The 20,752-nt window shown below is 27.2% G+C and overlaps 2 protein-coding genes across 2 annotated transcripts; both read left to right on the forward strand.

The window, feature by feature from the left end:
- The first annotated feature begins 114 nt into the window (after positions 1–114).
- Positions 115–8,050, forward strand: LOC122505130. The gene is made up of 3 exons (XM_043616596.1): positions 115–2,124; positions 2,623–2,657; positions 5,203–8,050. Exons 1-3 carry the CDS (start codon positions 240–242, stop codon positions 7,600–7,602), a joined length of 4,320 nt encoding a protein of 1,439 aa, XP_043472531.1. The 5' UTR covers positions 115–239; the 3' UTR covers positions 7,603–8,050.
- A 1,519-nt stretch (positions 8,051–9,569) lies between these two features.
- On the forward strand, positions 9,570–20,588 carry LOC122505016 (cullin-associated NEDD8-dissociated protein 1; the record flags this gene model as incomplete). Its single annotated transcript, XM_043616426.1, is given in 13 exon segments — positions 9,570–9,832; positions 10,380–10,549; positions 12,704–12,917; positions 13,188–13,480; positions 13,554–13,716; positions 13,807–14,080; positions 17,810–18,316; positions 18,391–18,674; positions 18,758–18,889; positions 18,984–19,152; positions 19,686–19,974; positions 20,048–20,246; positions 20,331–20,588. Coding segments are annotated over 13 exon segments (2,994 nt in total), but the record flags the coding sequence as incomplete, so codon positions are not given.
- Positions 20,589–20,752: the final 164 nt, after the last annotated feature.

Genomic DNA, 20,752 nt, shown 5'->3' on the forward strand with positions numbered 1-20,752 from the left:
AAATTGTTTACTATTCAAAAACAGTTTTTCCCTTTTCAGATGGAAAGATTTCCGGAAAAACTCCGAAAACGACAAAGAAAATGAAAAAAATTTTTAATAAAAAATAGACTTAAAAAGTGACTAAAAATTAACGTAAAAAATTACGTCATTTTTTATCCCAAAAAATTACGTCCTTTTTTACGTCCTTTTTTACGTCAAATTTTACGTCATATTTTACGTCCTTTTTTACGTCATTTTTTATGTCAATTTTTACGTCACCTTTTACAATAGGGATGGCCGAAATTCTTTGTCAACATGGTGCTGTTTTGAGTGACAACGATTTGATAAATATGGCACCTCTTTGTAACGCAGTTTCAAAAGGGAACTTTGAAATGGTAAAGCTGCTCATGGCGAAAGAATGTAACAAAGTCGACATTTCAACTAAAGGTGGTTCTCCTCTTGAACTTGCAGTGTCATCTGGTCGTTTGGACATTCTTGAATATCTAATGATAAATGGTGTAAAAAGCATCGCAACAGTTAAGGAAGATAAACTAGGCTTATTTAGATCACTTATTTTTCAAGGCGGTTTGGAGACTTTAACATTTCTAGTCGATATTGGTATTAAAGCAATGAATTTAGATGAAGTATTTAATGCTACATTTTATTCGGGTCGTCATGACATGTGGAAATATTTAGTAACAAGGTTGTCGAAAATTAATGCAAATACGTATTTTAAAGAAACGCAGCTTCATTTGGCTATTCGAATGGGGCAACTGGAGACTGTCAAGGCAATTGTAAATGAACCATCAAACGAATATGAATCGGACACTTTCGCCAGAAAATTATCAGTTTACATTGCTGTTGAAAATGACAATGAAGAAATATTAGAAATTCTTCTAAACGCTGGTTATCCTGTTACTGACAGTCTGTTCAAATGTATAAGTCCTCTTCACCTTGCAGCAACATTCGAGCACCCGAGACTAGTGAAACTGCTATTGGAAGCCGGAGCTGATGTTAATTTGCAAACTGAAGATTATCACCATACACCATTACATTTCGCAGCAACTGCAGCGCAGCCAGCTGTAGTTAAATTTCTTCTAGATCATGGTGCTGATCCCTCTAAAACCTCTACAAGCGGTGAATTACCGTTAAAAACGGCTTTGAAGATTCATTCAGGCCCAATTCATGTATTCTTATCTATTACTCCTTCAGTGTTTGAGGAATTGGTAAAAGTAACGGATATGTTAATTCAGTATTCGAATAGTAAAAGTAAAGAAGATTTACTTATTGACTATGCAGCTGGAATAAGAGTTTCATCAAGTATCAATAATTCAAAGCCAAAGTCAAAAAGATTAATATCAGCTGTAGGTGATTCGGTATTTCGCCCAGAAATTGTTAGAAGCATATTTAATTATCTAAGTGAAAAGGAAATTATAAAAATTTCTGAGATATTTTTACTTGAATGTGATTCATCTGATTACCCGCCAGAGTTGTTTCAACTTATGATGGAATATAATATTGATGTGAAATCGTGTTTTGATATAAAAATATACACTTGCATTACAAATGACAAGTCTAAATTGCTCCTAATTGGTTACTCGAGAAACGTTCGTAATCTTTTAGGCACACTTTCAGAAATTATTAATGATTACGATGAAGATGAGAATGACGCAGAGAAGAAGATTAAAATAGAATTATTAAAATTATTATTTAGTCGTTTAGTATTGCTGAATACAAATTGTGATCTAACTCCGCTTGAAGATAGTGAATTAAATGATCTTATTGTTTGGCAAGAAAATTGTATAGAGGAGAAAAGTGTCATGCAAAGTACGAAAGTTAATGAAAATTTGAATTTCACTTTCTATGATGTATTAACGAAATCAATGGATAAAGTTGCAGGGTACGCAAATAACGAAGATTTTCTTACAGCAGTGAAATTTTCACAAATAAAATTTCCGATATATGCTGATTTTTTGAAGGGAAATGTCGAAATAGCAGAAAGAAGAAGAAATTGCATCGATAAGAGCACGACGTTAATGTATCGTATGGTTAAAAATTGTTACAGAATTCAAATTTCTACTTCTGATATTCGTCACATTCTCCAGTATCTCTCTATTGTAGATTTGCGAAAATTTTCAGCCGCTTGTTCTTAAAATGGAATTTCATGATAAATAATGGAAAGATCAGTTTTGTTAAGTAATTTATTATTCATCTTCCTATCAATGTATTAAAATATAATTTTAATTTTATAAATAATTATTAATATCATGTTAATTTCAGAGTTCAAATTTATAGATGTATATTGCGATTACATCGTGTTAACAAAGCTTTGTGCTTTAAAATCATTGTTTTGTATACATACGTCGGCAAATAAGCATTAACAAATTATGCGTTTATTAAAATTTTGTGTAAAACATTGTGACATTAAATAAAAAATTCGCTTTTTTTCTTTTTTAACCCTGAGTGACGCCTTTATTTTTATAGAGAATACATGAATTTGTTAATAATAATATACATTTCTTTTAAAGAAAAATGTAGGGTAAACTCGCCAATAATTACGGCAAGTGGTCCATAATTATGGCGACTTCTTGAAAATTACAATTATTTATTTTTTGGCATAATTATTTTTTTCTTCTGACATAGGTGCATACATACCTTTAGACATTGTTTACATGCTTGTAAAACCAGCCTTATTTTGAAGCTTTGTTTCACAGATGAAGTTTCCTTTCTATTACGGTTAATACTTTTATGGTTATAAATGTTTTCGTCTGCCTTTTGATGCTTTTGATTTATAAATAAATAATTATAAATCAAATTCTGTTTTTCATTGTACTTAGATACTTATGTAAAGTAAATACAAGTTAAAAAGTCTTGGTTTCTGTAACCCAAACATTGTAAAATGTCTTCATTATAGTTTAATGTTTCGTCATGGAAAATTGTCGAGTTTATAAAAGCGATATGTAGATATTACATTAATCATGGTTAGTATTTTTAATAGAAACTTATTTAATTATGTATTTGTTTATAGATATCAGTTTTTTAAATATATATATTAATAATAAGTAATGTTAACAATATCACAAAAACTTGATTGTATTTTTAATTATGAGATCAATGGCCACAATATTTTTACAATTTATTATTTTATTTTACGTTATACTTTACACGTAAGACACTGTTAAAAGCTTACTCTTACACTAGTTTAGTAACTTATAATTTTTATGTCTTTCAATTTACAAACAAAAATTTTTAACCAAATTTTCTTTTTAATATTACTTTATGCATTTATTAAAAAGTTGAGATGGATGTTTTAAAATCCCAACAAAAAAATCTTTGATGTAAAAAGTTCCGCCAAGTAAAAATTGTTGTAATTGTCCAAACAATTAAGGAAATAAAAGTTTACCTAGTAAAATTTATTTCTACAGTTTTAATATTGATTGATTTTATTAATATTACTAATCACATTTCCGAATTGAGACAATATGTTTCACGTTATATTTTGAATTGCGTAACAGATATGAAATTTAATTTCAATTCAATTGCAATGTTGAGTCAATTTTCTCGTCAAACATGAAGTCCCAAGCAGCGAATAGTAAAAAATGTTAAAGAAGTTGAATTTTTAAAGCAACTCCAGTAACATTTTTTATATGCGGATTATTTATGCGAATTTATAGTTACTTTAAATTTCTTAACAAAATTTTTAAAGTTTAATTTTTAAAAATTTTAGATTTTGAATAGTTTAATGTTTCCGGCTACAATTAACGAAATCGTGTAATGTTCCCAAGCATTAGGCCTTAGGTTTTAAAGGTATACGCACCACAGCAATATTTACCACCAACAGCTTTGATGAATTTGCAAAGCGTCTTTTTAAACAAATATTAATTCTCAAAATGGGCCTGTGGGACAAACCCCCATAGGATATTTTCATTGTATCAGAGTTTCACGAAAATTATTATTAATTAAAAGGTTTTTTTTATTAAAATATTTACTTTCAATAATGAAAAATAATTATCACTCTCCCCGAAAATATTAAAATTTATTTTGAAAATCTTAATTTCAAGATATTAAAAGATACCCTTCATGTATAGTCAGAATGATTTATGAAGTATCAGAGTTCTCAAAAATATCAAAGCCATTATTCTATAAAATTATATCAGAAAGAAAAAAAGTCATGAATCATCGGAGTCACAAAAAAGCATCAGAAAATCCTAAAGAATATAATCAATATGTCTAATTTGTTTTGTCATGATTATCTTTTTAGTACCGAATCCTTCCTCTATGAGGAAGCAATAAGAATTTATTTAAATAAGTAATACAGACTTTTTTATTTTTATTACAGAATATTTAATTGGAGCTGTTTCTCCTATTCGGGATTGTCGATCACTATCAAAGCTTCAGTAAATTGTACTCGGACCTAATTCTTCACCCTACTAAAAATAAAGTCACAAAACGACAAAAAAATCATCAGAATTTCTGACGTTCTGAGACTGCATTTGTTACGATTGCAGCCACATAACGTCAGGCTTGTGTCATTTTTCATCAGAAAACTTCAAAAGTAGTCAGATTTTTTATACAAAGTCGACACCCTCTTTTACCTGTAAAAAGGTCAACTGACCGTCATAAAATTGAAGGGAAATCTTTTTATTTGTTTATGTTTATATTTATTTAAACATTATACTTGTTTTTCATCGACTTAGAATTCTTCTCACAATATGTTCTTGTTATATAAACAATAATATATCCTTTAGAACTTAAATTCAAAAATGATATCAGTTTTTATTTATCAATTACGGTTTTCGAGATACGTTACAGTTTTCTTAAAAAAATGTTTTTTAAAATAAATTTTAGATATTTGCAATCGTGAAGATTTCTAGATTCTGAATTTATATTCATTTCACCTGAAATATTAAAATTGCAAAACTTTTGAGCAATAAAAATCAGGTTGAAGACCCGAAGCGCGTAACAATAGACTCAAAATTCTATTGTGAAAAAAGGGCTACGCACAAATTTCAAGTTTTTATGGTACTTTACATTTACCAACTATCTTTCGGTGGGGGACTGTAAATTAAAAAAATGAATTCAATGAGAAATAATCACAATCCATAAACATCAGTATTCAACAGTAGGAGCATAAAAAACCTTGTAGTCAGAATTAACCAAAAGCATCAGAAAACGTCAAAGTAGTCACAAAACATCAAAATTCTTCAGGAAACGTCAAAGTAGTCACAAAACATCAAAATTTCTGACGTTTTTTCATTACTCCTGATTTTATTTTTAGCAGGGCAATTTGTTGTCATGGATAGTTCAAATAATTACGACGATACTTCTGACTACAATGAATTGTTTCTCGCAGTCCACAAAGGAGAATTGAGTCGGGTTCATTCTCTGCTCGAGAAATACTCAGCGACTGAAACAATTCGTGGCAGGACGTTGCTGCATGTGGCGGCTGCAAGAGGACATGAACGGATTGCAAGACTATTCATCCCTAAGCGAGACAGAATTAGAGATACACCATTGCATCTGGCGATTAGGGAGAATCACCCTGAAGTATTCAATCTTCTTCTAGAGGAAATTAACCTGAATGCAAGAAATTTTAATGATGAAACACCACTTCACTATGCAGCTTTGTATAATCGTCCTGAATTCGCAAAGACACTTATAAATAATGGCGCCATTATTGAGAAAAAAGATAGTAAGGGTAGAACACCTCTTTATGCTGCCTTGGCGGAAGGAAACGTTGAAGTAGCAGAAGTTCTTTTTCAACATGGTGCTGTTTTAAGTGACAACGATTTAACTAATATGGGACCTCTTTGTAACGCAGTTTCAAAAGGGAACTTTGAAATGATAAAGCTGCTCATGGCGAAAGAATGTAACAAAGTCGACATTTCAACTAAAGGTGGTTCTCCTCTTGAACTTGCAGTGTCATCTGGTCGTTTGGACATTCTTGAATATCTCGTGAAGAATGGTGTAAAAAGCATCGCAACAGTTAAGGAAGATAAACTATGCTTATTTAGATCACTTATTTTTCAAGGCAGTTTGGAGACTTTAAAATTTCTAGTCGATATTGGTATTAAAGTAAAAAACTTAGATGACGTATTTAATGATACATTTAATTCGTGTCGTCATGACATGTGGAAATATTTAGTAACAAGTTTGTCGAAAATTAGTGCAAAAACGTGTTTTAAAGAAACGCAGCTTCATTTGTCTATTCGAATGGGCCAACTGGAAACTGTTAAGTCAATTGTAAATGAACCATCAAACGAATATGAATCGGACACTTTCGCCAGAAAATTAGCCGTTTACATTGCCGTTGAAAGTGGCAATGAAGGAATATTAGAAATTCTTCTAAACGCTCGTTATCCTGTTACTGACAGTCTGTTTAAATGTATAAGTCCTCTTCACCTTGCAGCAACATTCGAGCACCCGAGACTAGTGAAACTGCTATTGGACGCTGGAGCTGATGTTAATTTGCAAACTGAAGATTATCACCGTACACCATTACATTTCGCAGCAACTGCAGCGCAGCCAGCTGTAGTTAAATTTCTTCTAAATCATGGTGCTGATCCCTCTAAAACCTGTAAATGCGGTGAATTACCATTAAAAACAGCTTTGCAGATTCATTCAAGTACGTTTTATTCCTTACCTGTTTCTCCTTTAGTGTTTGAGGAATTGATAAAAGTGACGAAAATGTTAATTCATTATTCGAATAGTGAAACCAATGAAAATTTATTTTTACCCGCTGTTAAAATAAGAATTTCATCAAGTAGCAATAATTCCAATCCAAAGTCAAGAGAACTAATATCGTCTGTAGGTGATTCTGTATTTCGTCCTGAAATTGTTAGATGCGTATGTAATTATCTAAGTAATAAAAAAGTCGAAAGATATTCTAAGACAGTTCTAAATGATGATAATCCATCTCCATATTCACCAGATGTGTTACAACTTATGATTGACTATAATAATTCGAAATCATGTTTTGATATAGAAATTAACATTTCGAATGAAAATAACGAGTGCCAGTTGCTGTTAATTGGTTACTCGAAAAACGCTCGTAATCTTTTACGTACAATTTCGAAAATTATTCGTGAATACGTTATAGGATCCTATTATAACGATCGACATTATTTGAACTTTAATGAAGAGAAAAAGAATGAAGTGATTAAATTATTAAGATTATTAGTATGTCGTCTAGTATTGTTGAATGTAAAGCATCATCAAACTTTGCTTGAAGAATGTAAATTAATTGATCTTATTAATTGGCGAAAGATGTGTTTGAAGGAGAAAAGAGTCATGCAAAGTACAAAAGTTAATGAAAATCTGAACTTTACTTTCTATGATGTATTAACGAAATCAATGGATAAAGTTGCAGGGTACGCAAATAACGAAGATTTTCTTACAGCAGTGAAATCTTCACAAATAAAATTTCCTGCATATGCTGATTTTTTGAAGGCAAATGTCGAAATGGCCGAAAGAAGAAGGAATTTCATCAATGAGAGCACGACGTTAATGTATCGTATGGTTAAAAAATGTTACAGAATTCAAATTTCTACTTCTGATATTCGTCACATTCTCCAGTATCTATCTATTGTAGATTTGCAAAGATTTTCAGCCGCTTGTTTCTAAAATGGAATTTCATGATAAATAACGCAAAGATCAGTTTTGTTGAATAATTCGTTATGCATTTTTTTTCTACGATGAAGGAATTGTAATTTAAAGATTTATTTCCATGAAGGTGTTGAAAATTAGTTTAATCCTTAATAATAATTATTATTAACATAAACTACATTAATTACAAAGAGTTCAAATTTATAAATGTATAATATGTATATATTGCAGTTATATCGTTAACTAAGCTTTGAGCTTTAAGACAGTTTTTTGTACTTCGGCACATTAATATTTATATAAATTAAACGCTTATTATAAGTTCGTTTGAAATATTAATGTGACATATTAAATCATAAGTATGCTTTTCTTCTTTGTTAACCCTCAGTGAGGCCTTTATTTTCATATAGAGAATACGAGAATTTGTAAATAATAATATACATTTCATTAAAAATCTGAATCCTTAAAATTATTTTCAGATTTTAATTATTTAATCTATTTGTCAGTAATTCCTTTTCCTGTAGTTTTAAATAACTTTTAAATTGGTTATTAAAATTCGTCAAAAGAATTCAGTTATTTAAAATTTTATAGATAAAATTGTTTACGAGAATTCAATTTTAAGAAACATGCAATTATTCAATAAATTATTATTTTTATATTTAAATAATTGAATTCTAGTAGAATCTTCTCATAAACATTTTGATTTAAAAATGTATTTCAGTTAAAGTTTTAGATTAAAATTGAATTTTTTTGAAAGCATTAGAGCTTAAATTTTTAGAAGTAAATGAATTTTGGAAAGGTTTCAGATTATAATCTTTGAAAATTTGAATTTTTCCTATTTTTAACTAACAATTCTGTGGAATTAATTTTTTTTGAAAAACTTGAATTGCGGATTATTTTTGAAATTATTTAAAGTTTTTATTTTCTAATATTTATATTTGATTAGAGAATTCACGAATAATTGAAATTTTATAAAATTGAATTATAAACAAATAAATTTGAAAATTTTTAAAGAACTTTTTTAAAAAATTATTTAAAAATAATGGATTTATAGATGTTTAGTTAAAAACACGAAGAAAAAATTCAATTTTGTAAAAGTTACAAATTATTGCAAAAGTTCAATTATTTTCAAAAGTGTAATAATATTCTTCGCAAAAATTAAATTTTGTTTTAAATAAAGTAATAAAATTCTTCTTAGGGATTCAATTATATTCACGAATAATAAAGCTCATCGCAGAATTTCAATTATTTTTAATACAATTTTAATCGAATTTCTCGATAAAATGTAATTATGTATTATTCTTATTAACATTCGTTGATATATATATATATATATATATATATATATATATATATATAGAATTCAATTATTTGAAAATTTGTTGATGAGACGATTCTTTATATGGGAATTGAATTTATTTTAAGAAACATTCAATTATTCAATAAATTATTTATTTGTATTTAAATAATTGAATAATTCTAGTAGAATTTTCTAATAAGAATTGATTTAAAAATTAAACTCAACAAATGAAAAACATAACTTCAAATTTTTTGCTTCTTAGGTATCTTTCCTTTCTTTCAATTATTTTAATTATTTATCATTATTATAAAACATGAAGAAATCGATAACTCCGAGTCGAAGACTCGGAGTTATTGATTTCTTCATGTTTTATAATTATGAAAAATTGAATTTATAGTTTTTTTTTAAGTAAAAAAAATGCAAAGTTATTTGACTCGTCTTTCAAGACAATACGATGCGCTTACATTTGTTTTTGTTTTCTGCGCATCAAATCATCTTAGAAATCGAGATGGTTTTTTTTATTGTAAACTCAACCTTAAAGAAGGATAGAAATAAAAGAAAGCTTGTGACGGTGTGACTGCCCCATTATGCTCTTCACAAGTGACTCATCGTCGAACGCTGCCATGTGAACATCACCCTTAAGTTTGAAAACTATTTTTATTGTAAAAACAGGCTTATATGTCGATGTTTTTAGTAGAGCAAAGAGTCAGTTGTAGATACTCAATACTCTTTGACGTGATAAGCACCGGCATAACAAGCAAAAGCATTTTGTTGTATTGAAATACTTAAAAGTATCCGACTTTATTTTTTCTGTTTATAATCTTGATTCGAAATTTATTATTTGTCACAGTTGGAGAGTGGTGAATAGGTGGAAAATACAATTCTAATCAGTAGTAAAACGAATTTGAAATGGCTACTGTTTCGTATCAAATATCAAATCTGCTGGAAAAGGTACACAAAAATTTTACTTACATTAAATTTCTTTTTCTTTTTCTCCCTCGGTTTTCTTTTCCACGATATGTAAATGTATCGACTCGGCAATACGCTTTGCATTTAAGGTTAGCCTTATATCAGATGTGTTTTTAATTTTCCTCTTTCGAAAAATAAACCATGCTTTCTTCCAGGATTTTATATTTTGTTTTTTAAATTTAAATGCTTTCACGCCCGAGATTGAAAAGTCCGATGACATTTTTCTGTTTTGTATTTTTTCGCTTAAAAATATGAAATAATTGTTTGGTTTTATTTGATTGCTGTTTATTTGGAAAGTTTACCAATGTTAATATTCCGTCTCTATGCGATAATTAAATTTTCTCTTTTCACATAAGGTTCGCTTTGTAAAAAATTCATTTAGAAAAAATTAAAAAAGAAAGTACAAATGTATTTAGAGTTTAAAATTAAATTGAATGTAATAAAAAAAGTTTTGTTTTATTTCTCTTTTTGATTTAATATTAGTTTTCGTACTGTAATAATTAAGTGGACATTTTTTTTATTATTGCAGATGACATCCAGCGATAAAGATTTTAGGTTTATGGCGACTAATGATTTGATGACAGAATTGCAAAAAGACAGCATAAAATTAGATGACGATTCTGAAAGAAAAGTGGTTAAAATGCTGTTAAAGTTACTTGAGGATAAGAATGGTGAAGTTCAAAATCTCGCTGTTAAATGGTAAGAAATTAATTTTTACATGACACTTTTTTTAAGGTTGGATTGTATAAGTAGTGTGCATGCCGTAAAAAGTTTTGTGAATGCTTCCCACTCATCTACCAAAAATTAATATTTACTACTTTTTTATCATTTCCAAATATTTGGAAACTCATTTGCTTTCTCGTGGAGAATAAAAATTTCATAAACAGATGAACTTCAAAAGAATTCAATTTGAACTTTTTAAAAATTTCAATTTTAAATGTATTTAATTAGAAATTTTAAAGAACTTAAATTTTTCATAAATTTTAATAATTCAAATTCTTCTGAAATTAGTTCCATTTTTCAATATTTATTTAATTAATTACTAAAAATAATGGTTTTATAAAAGAATTTTAATCAAAAACACTAAAAAAAAATTGAATTTTGGAGAAGTTACAAATTATTGCAAAAATTCAATTATTTTCAAAAATAATAAAATTTTTTCCAGAAATTCAATTATATTCAAAAATTTTTTTTTTAAATTATCGGCAAAATGTCAATTATCTTTATAAATAATAAAATTCTTCTCCGAATGTCAATAATTTTCAAAAATTTTAATAAATTTCTTGGCAAAATTGCAAATATTTTCAAAAATATTCCTCAGGTCAATGATTTTCAATATCTACTATTTTAATAACATTATTTTTATAAATAATAAAAATGTTACAGAAATTCAATTGTTTTCATAAATAATAAAAGTTTTTACAGGGATTCAATTATTTTTATAAATAATCAAATGCTTTTTAGGAATTCAATTATTTTCATAAATAATGCAACTCATCACAGAATTTCAATTATTTTTAATACAAATTTAATCGAATTTCTCGAAAAATTTAATTATTCACAAAAATTTTATTAAAATTCGTCAAAAAAATTCAATTATTCATAAAAATTTTATTAAAATTCGTCAAAAGAATTCAATTATTTAAAATTTTTTTTATAAAATTCTTTATGAGAATTCAGTTTTGAGAAACATTCAATTATTCATTTTTACATTTAAATAATTGAATTTTGTAATGAAAATTGATTTAAAAATGAATTTTAGTTAAAATTTCATATTATAATTGAATATTAAAAGCATTATATCATGAATTTTTAGAAATAATTGAATTTTGAAAAGGTTTGAATTTGAAATCTTTAAAAATCTGAATCCTTCATCATTTAACTAACAATTCTGCAGAATTAATTTTTTTGAAAAAATTGAATTGAATTTTTTTTTTTTTTGAAATTATTTAAAGTGTTTATTTTTAATGTATATCTAATTGAAGAATTTTCAAATAATCGAAATTTCGTAAAATTGGATTTTAAACATATGAATTTGAAAATTCTCAAAGAACTTTTTCAAAAATTGTAAAAAATAATTTATTTAAAGAAGAATTTTAGTTATAAATTGCCAAAAATAATAATTGATTCGAAATGATGAAAATAATTTTGAAGAAGTTATATGGTAACAATTGAAAAATATAGATATTGTAACAATATTTTTATTAATATAAAATAATGATTTTATCACACGGTCATCTTCAATTTTATTAGAAGTTGTTGAATTTAATAAAGGTTTAAATTTGAATGTTTTGAAGAATTTTAATTCGTATGGAAAAATAATAACGATTAAATATTTACTTTAAAATGAAGTTATTGATGTTTTCAAATAATTTTACAATTAAAAAAATTCACAAATAAATGAAATTGAACTTTTTTTTTTGAGTATCTAATAATTTTTAAAGTGAATCTTAATATTCTTTAGGGTCAGGGAAAAAGTCAAAATTTTGTCTGAAAGTCAGAAAAAATGCAGGAAAAATCAAAATTAAATATTTGTTGCAATAATTTTTTTTTACAAATTTTCCTCTATGTACTTATTCATTTTTTTAGTATTTACCTAAACTTAAAATAAATATTTTTAAAAAAATGTGATGCTTGTGTTTGTACGAATTTCAAACATAGTATAACAAACATTTTGATTATTATATAAAAATTTCTACACACTTTTTTTTTATTTCTATATAATCAGAATTTTTTTAAAAATTGTGATTAGAAAATAAAAAATTGTGCAAATTTTTGTACTTTTTATTTAATTACTTGGAATTTTGTTAAATAACTTTGAAATAATATTGAATTTGAAACAATTATTTGCAGTTTGGGTCCTTTGGTGAATAAAGTAAAAGAGTACCAAGTCGAAACAATCGTGGATGCTCTCTGCACTAATATGGTTTCGGATAAGGAACAATTGAGGGATATTTCAAGCATTGGATTAAAAACTGTTATTTCGGAATTGCCGCTTGGATCAAGTGCTCTTGCTGCAAACGTTTGTAAAAGAATCACCGGCCGATTAAGCACCGCCATAGAAAAGGTTATTTTACACATTTTAATATATTATTATATAATTTGCATGATGTTCAATCCTGAGTTATATATTTTTTTTGCATATCTTGACTAATTTTTAAAAATTTAACAATTGTTTAAAAATATGTTTAAAAGCTTTAAAAAGCCATAAAAACTTATTTAAACAAAGAAATGAATGGTGTTTGTAGAAAAGTAAAAAATTATCCTAAAGAAACAACTCTATCTGTTTTCCACTCATTTACTATTATCGTTTGACTAACTTTTTTTTATTTCACAGCAAGAAGATGTACCAGTGCAACTTGAAGCTCTTGACATAGTAGCTGATTTACTTTCCCGATTTGGCTCTCTCATGGTGACATTTCACTCGGTCATTTTGGATGCTTTACTGCCACAACTTTCATCGCCACGACAAGCAGTTAGAAAGCGTACGATTGTCGCCCTTAGTCATCTCCTGACTTCCAGCAACAGTCAGTTGTACAACAAAATTCTCGATCACCTGATAAAAGTACTTTCGAGCAATAAGGCCAGAAATGTTATTCGTACCTACATTCAATGCATCGCTTCCATTTGGTAAATTCTAATCTATTCTGATTATATATTTTGTTAAAAAGATCATTTCATTATGTCCAATTTTGAATTCTAGCCGTCAAGCCGGTCATCGATTTGGAGAACACATAGAGAGGATTATGCCTTTAATTGTGCAGTTTAGCACTGAAGATGATGATGAACTCAGAGAATATTGTCTGCAAGCATTTGAAGCTTTTGTCTACAGATGTCCGAAAGAAATTACACCTCACATTAATAAGGTACATTTTTTGATTAAACACTCTTCTCTATAAACATGGCTAAGCTAAATGTTTTCTATCTAATTTTAAAATGTCATTTCAAATGTTTAGATTATAAGCATCTGCCTGATGTACATTACGTACGATCCAAATTACAATTACGATGACGATGAAAATGACGCAGCAGATGGAGATGGAATTGTGATGGAAACAGAAGAAGACGGAGAGGAAGATGTCGAGGATGAGTACTCAGACGACGATGATATGAGTTGGAAAGTACGAAGAGCTTCAGCCAAGTGTTTGGAAGCCGTTGTGTCGAGTAGAAGAGAACTTTTGCCTGAATTTTATAAAGTCATTTCTCCTGCACTGATCGCTCGATTCAAAGGTTAGTCACATTAACTGTATTATTTTATTTCACAGCTTTAATTCACATGATTCGTGTTATACTTCTTCTAGCGAATGAAATCATTCTTAATAATTCAAGTATTTTACTTTACATAACGTAATTAGTACTTATTTCGTGTTTCTATAAAAAAAGAAATCCTCAAAGTCAACTTTATTATTTTTATTAAATTGTCCGCTTTTTTTAATTTTGGGCCCTAAACGTACCCTATTTTGAAAATTCTTCCTATTCTTTTCGTCGCAGGAAATACATTTTTTTTGAATAATTTTTAAGTAATTCTGCAGAAGAATTCAATTATTTTCAAAACTAACAAAAATTCTCCCCATAAAATCAATTATTTTTTGAAGGATTTTTGATAAAATTCTTTTCCAAAATTCAATTAATTTGATAAATATCAAAATTCTTCTCAAGAATTCAATTATTTAAACAAAATTTAATAAAATACTTTTCACGATTTCAATTATTTTTATAAATTTTAATGAATATCTCGTCAAGAATTCAATTATTTTTATAATTAGCAACATTTTTCGCCAAAAATTCAATTATTTTCAAAAATTTAAATACAATTCTTTGCAAAATTTCAATTATTTTCAAAAGTTTTTCGCAAAAGTTTTTAAAAATTCATTTACAAATTCAATTATTTTCATTGCAGAATTTCAAATATTTTTAATAGAATTTAAAATAAAATTCCTTGAAAAATGTAATTATTATTAAAAATTTTTTTTTTAATTTGAGGAAAGAATTCAATTTTAAGAAACATTCAATTATTCAATAAAACAATAAAATTCGTGGAAAATAATTCAAATAATAATTCGTTTGAAAATAATTCAAATATTTTCATAAATAACAATTAAATCGTCGGAGAAAATCAATTATTTTCAGAAATTTTAATAAACTTCATTACAAAATTCAATTATCTTGACAAACAACAAAATTCTTCCAATAAAATCAATTATTCTACGGAAATTTAATGAAATTCTTTTCCAAAATTCAATTATTTTGATAAATATCAAACTTCTTCTCAAGAATTCAATTATTGTCAAAAATTTTAATTAATTTCTTGGCAAAATTTCAGTTATTGAAAAACAAAATTTAATAAAATACTTTACACGAATTCAATTATTTTTGTAAATTTTTAATTAAATTTTTAATATTTTCATAAAATTTATCAACAGATTTAATTACAGAAAAAAACTTTTTGATATAATTCTACGAAAAATTTAAATTATTTTCATAAATAATAAAATTTCATTTACGAATTCAATTATTTTTAATTGAATCATCGCAGAATTTCAAATATTTTTAATACAATTTTAAATAAATTCCTTGAAAAATGCAATTATTGTTTAAAAAAATTTATTAAAACTTGAGGAAAGAATTCAATTTTAAGAAACAGTCAATTCTTCAATAAAACAATAAAATTCCTTGCAATAATTGAAATATTTTCATGAATACAGGGCGCGGATTGTGCGACTTTTTCGACTTTTCTAAGGAAATGTGACTTTTTTCGACTTTTTTGTGAAAAAATGACTTTTTTTTTAAATAAATATTTAATTATTATTTTTCCATAAGAAATAAAATTCTTCAAAAGATTCAAATTCAAACCTTTTTGAAATTAAACAACTTATAAAAAATTGTTATAAAACATGAAGAAATCGATCACTCCGAGTCTTCGACTCGGAGCAATCGATGACTTCATGTTTTATTACAATAATTAAAGATGACCGAGTGATAAAATAAAATCATTATTTTATATTATAAGACTTTATAAAAAAAAAATTTTAATTATTTTTTATGAAAATAATTGAATTGTTGAGAAGAAATTTATAAAACATTAGGAATTAATTGAATTTTGCAGAATAATTTTGATATTTACAAAAATAATTGGAATTTTGAGAAGAATTTAAAAAAAATTTCGAAAATAATTGAATTTCTGCGAAGAATTTTCCTACTTTTGAAGATAATTGAATTTTATTATTTATGAAGAGAATTGAAATCTTGAACAGATTTTTTTAAAAATATTTAAAGTAATTGAATTTTGCAGAAGAATTTTCTTACTTTTGAAGATAATTGAATTTTGTAAAGAATTTTATCCAGAAAATTTGAATTTGAAAAAAAAATTTGAATATAATTGAATTTCTGCGAAAAATTTTTCTACTTGTGAAGATAATTGAATTTTATTATTTATGAAGAGAATTGAAATCTTGAACAGATTTTTTTAAAAATATTTGAAAATAATTGAATTTCAGCGAAGAATTTTCGTATTTTTGAAGATAATTGAATTTTGTATTAGAATTTTATCAGAACTTTTGAAAATAATTAAATTTCCATAGTGAATTTTATTATTTATAAAATTTTGACGAGAATTTAAAAAAAATTTTTGAATATAATTGAATTTCTGCGAAGAATTTTATTACTTATAAAAATAATTGAATTTCAGAGAAGAATTTTATTATTTATAAAGATAATTGAAATTTTGACAAGAATTTTATTAATTTTTTTTTTAAATAATTGAATTTAGGAGAAGAATTTTATCATTTATAAAAATATTTTACATTTTAAAGAGAATTTTTAAAAAAATGTTAAAAATAGCTAATTAAAATTTTGCTTTGAATTTTATTAAATTTTATTCCGGATTGTTTGATATTAAAGTATCTGTTGTCGAGAAATGTGATTTTTTTTACAATTTTGACAATTTCGTGTTTCATTTTTGTCGTTTTTTCCAAAATTTCATGCGACTTTTTCTGAACTTTTCGTGACTTTTGTTATGAATTTATGCGACTAAAGCGACTTTTTTTGAGTCTTAAAGTCGATCCGAGCCCTGTGAATAACATTTAATTCGTCGCAGAAAATCAATTATTTTCAAAAATTTTTAAGTAATTTTGCAAAAGAATTCAATTAGCTTGATAAACAACAAAATCGCATAAATTCTTCCCATAAAATCAATTATTCTAAGAAATTTTAATAAAATTCTTTTCCGAAATTCAATTATTTTGATAAATATCAAAATTCATCGCAAGAATTCAATTCTTTTGAAAAATAATAAAATACTTTGCAGAAATTAAATTATTTTCAAAATTTTTTAAAAATTCTCGTCAAGAATAAATTGAAATTTCGTGAAAAATTTTATTATTAGTGAAAGTAATTGAATTTATTATTGTGAAGAATTGTATAAAAAATTTTGTTAAATAATTGATTTTTTTGAAAATCTTTCGAAAATACTAATTCTAAATTAATTGAAATTGAAATTTTATTATATATATGAAAATAATTGAATTTAGGATGAATTTTATCAATTTTTTTTTAAATAATTGAATTCTTTTGCGAAATTTGATGAAAATACTAAATATTGAAAATAGAATTTGGAATATTTTTTGAAAATAATTGAATCGTTTTAAAAAATTTGATTATAATTTTTGAGAATAGTTTTTTGAGTTCTAGTATTAGCGAATTTAAAGTAGTGGAAATTCTAAAAAAAAAAGAGAAGCAGAAGTAAATGAGTGCGACGCTTGTAATTGTAATTAAAATTGAAACAAAATAATTACGCGGCTCTCGACTTTCCTCCTGCCTCGCGGTCATTAAATAGTCATAACTATTATATTTAATTGTAAACTATTAATAGTTTAGAATTATATTAAAGTATTCATCTTTTCTTTAATTTTCCAAAAAATTATTACAAAAAAATGAAAAATGTTTTTATTGTATGTTTAGAAAGAGAAGAAAATGTGAAGTCGGACATTTTTCACGCATACATTACAATGTTGAGGCAAACGAAACCAGCAACTGGAGTTTCTCTCGATCCGGATTCAATGGAAGATGAAGAGGGACCAATTTCATTGCTTCAACTGCAAGTGCCCCTAATCGTTAAGGCAGTGTACAGACAAATGAAGGAGAAGAGCATCAAAACAAGACAAGATTGTTTGCTGCTGCTCAAGGAATTAGTGTTGGTCTTGCCTGGAGCGTTGACAAATCATATACCAGCTCTAATTCCTGGAATTCAGTATTGCCTTGGAGAGAAGAATTCCTCGTCCAACATGAAGATTGACACACTTGCTTTCATTCATATTCTTTTAATCACTCATAAACCTGAAGATTTCCATGAGCAAATGTCTGTTTTGGCTCCACCAATAATCGTCGCCGTTGGTGATCCGTTCTACAAAATTACCGCTGAAGCGCTTTTAGTGTTGCAAGAGTTGGTCCAAGTTATTAGACCTCATGGTATGTTACGGATTATAAATTTCGATTTTTAAAACTCGTTTTTACTATCACCGTTGTGATTATTCTCTTTCTAGATAAAGTCTACAATCACGATTTCACGTCTCTCTCAACTGATATCTATCGCTGCACACTTTTGAGATTGAGAACGGCCGACATTGATCAGGAAGTAAAAGAACGGGCGATTGCTTGCATGGGTCAGATTTTGGCTCATTTTGGAGACACTCTTCATGACGAGCTTGTTGTATGCCTTCCGATTTTCCTTGACAGGCTCAGAAATGAAATTACCCGCCTTACGACTGTTAAATCTCTCACTTACATTGCAGCCTCACCATTAAGAGTTGATCTCAAGTCTATCATGGTATTTTTTTTTGTTTCACTTTCAATTTCTTTTTTTTATTTTCATAAACTTTTTTCAAACGTTTAACATACTTTACATTCCAGGCAGACGCGATTCCTGTTTTAGGATCATTTTTGAGAAAAAACCAAAGAGCTTTAAAATTGTGTTCTTTAACACTTTTAGATACTTTAGTACAGAATTACAGTTCTGCTCTAAATTCTGATCTACTTGATAAGGTAAAGGAATCTCTTTGAAGTAGAAAGATTTATGGCTTTTAATATATATATTAGTTAGTAATTGTTCATTATATAAAAAACGTGCAATTTACAGGTTACAGTCGAGCTTCCAGCATTATTAAACGAATCTGATTTACATATTGCCCAACTGACTCTTACACTTCTTACGACTATTGCAAAATTGCATCCTGTTGCACTAACAAGGGTTTCTGAGAATATTTTACCTGAAATACTCGTTTTGGTCAAATCCCCTCTTCTTCAAGGTAAGTGCAATTTTTTCATACTTTTTACAGTATTTTTTATTTACTTCCTTGATAACTTAGATCAAAGAATACTTTTCAATTTACTTAAATTTAAATTTTATTAACACATGGTTGCCGCAAAGCCTGGAAATCCTGGAAAACCTGGATATAGTTTCAATAAAAAAAAACCCCAAAAATTTTGTCTTTCTTTTTGTTTAAACAATCATAACTTTTTATCCTTAAGTCAAAAGTTAAATTTTACTTTAAATTGTTTGTAAACTTATAATTATTTTTTACACTATAAAAATCGAAATTTTAAATTGCATTTTACACTAAAAATGTATTTTCGTATTTTGTTGCAATATTTGGAAGAAAAGTCGAAAAAGTCGCATTTTTTGAAAATTGTTTAACCATTGTTAAATAATTTTAAATTGATGGATTTTGGTAGAATTCGATATGAATAATGAGGAAGCTTTCGAACAAAATGATTTTTTTAATGTGGTCCAAATTTTGTTTTAAATACACATTTGAGATAATTAAAAAATTCCAAACAGGTGCTGCACTGAACTCAATGTTGGAGTTCTTTCAAGCTTTGGTTCAGGCAGGAGTTCCTGGTCTCAGCTATCGTGAACTGTTATCAATGCTTGTGGCCCCAGTGAACATTCCACAACTTCACAAACAGGCTTATCACTCCTTGGCGAAATGCGCTGCCGCCCTGACGATTATGTGGCCCCAAGAAGCAATAGGTGTGGTTGGCCAATTTTTAAAGGACGTTCAGAATCCACAGAGCGATGCCAGGCATATATTTGCTTTATTAGTCATTGGAGAAATTGGTAGACACGTGTAAGTTCATTTTTTCCATTTCTTATTTCGATTTTTTCAAAGAAAACAAAATTTAATTTTTCTATTTTTACAGAGACTTAAGCAATATCAGTTCATTGAAAGTAATTATTTTAAATTCATTCTCAACACAATCCGAAGAAGTGAAGCAAGCAGCAAGTTATACACTCGGAAATATCGCTGTTGGCAATCTTCCCGAATATTTGCCTTTTATCCTTAAAAAAATTGAAGCTCAACCAAAAAAACAATATTTGCTGCTTCATTCATTGAAAGAGGTAATTATTTTTTAAATACATTTTTATATTTATTTCTATACATTTGGAGAATTGTTTAATTTGTATTTTTGAATCTGTTTGTAGATAATTACGTGCCAATCAGCAAGTCCATTGGGAGTCTCGCATTTACAAAACTTTGTGCCTTCAATTTGGTTATTATTGTATAGGCACTGTGAATGTACAGAGGAAGGTACAAGAAATGTGGTTGCAGAATGCCTTGGTAAATTAACTTTAATCGATCCAGCATCATTGCTTCCAAAGTTGCAAGAATCTCTCAATTCTACATCCGCGTTAATGCGCACGACAGTCGTTACTGCCATTAAATTCACCATTTCTGACCAGGTATTTAACTAAATAATCACCGAACAAGATAAAATACTTTGTTCAAAAATTATTCCTCAATATATTTATGAATTGCAGGCTTCGCACTCATCTACTAAAACCTACTATTTACTACTATTTGGGTACTTTTTTTAGATTTCAGACACTAAAATCTACTATTTCTG

This window comes from Leptopilina heterotoma, unplaced genomic scaffold, assembly GCF_015476425.1.
Source record: "Leptopilina heterotoma isolate Lh14 unplaced genomic scaffold, ASM1547642v1 Lhet_113, whole genome shotgun sequence".
Taxonomy (NCBI): Eukaryota; Metazoa; Arthropoda; class Insecta; order Hymenoptera; family Figitidae; genus Leptopilina; species Leptopilina heterotoma.

What these genes read in the sequence shown, in the direction of transcription:
- LOC122505130 (XM_043616596.1), top strand. Translation starts at nt 240, where the DNA reads ATGTCAATTTTTACGTCACCTTTTACAATAGGGATGGCCGAAATTCTT. An exon ending in GCGAAAATTTTCAGCCGCTT is followed by an intron (nt 2,125 to 2,622) that starts GTTCTTAAAATG and finishes CTTCTGACATAG; the next exon opens with GTGCATACATACCTTTAGAC. An exon ending in TAGACATTGTTTACATGCTT is followed by an intron (nt 2,658 to 5,202) that starts GTAAAACCAGCC and finishes ACGTCAAAGTAG; the next exon opens with TCACAAAACATCAAAATTTC.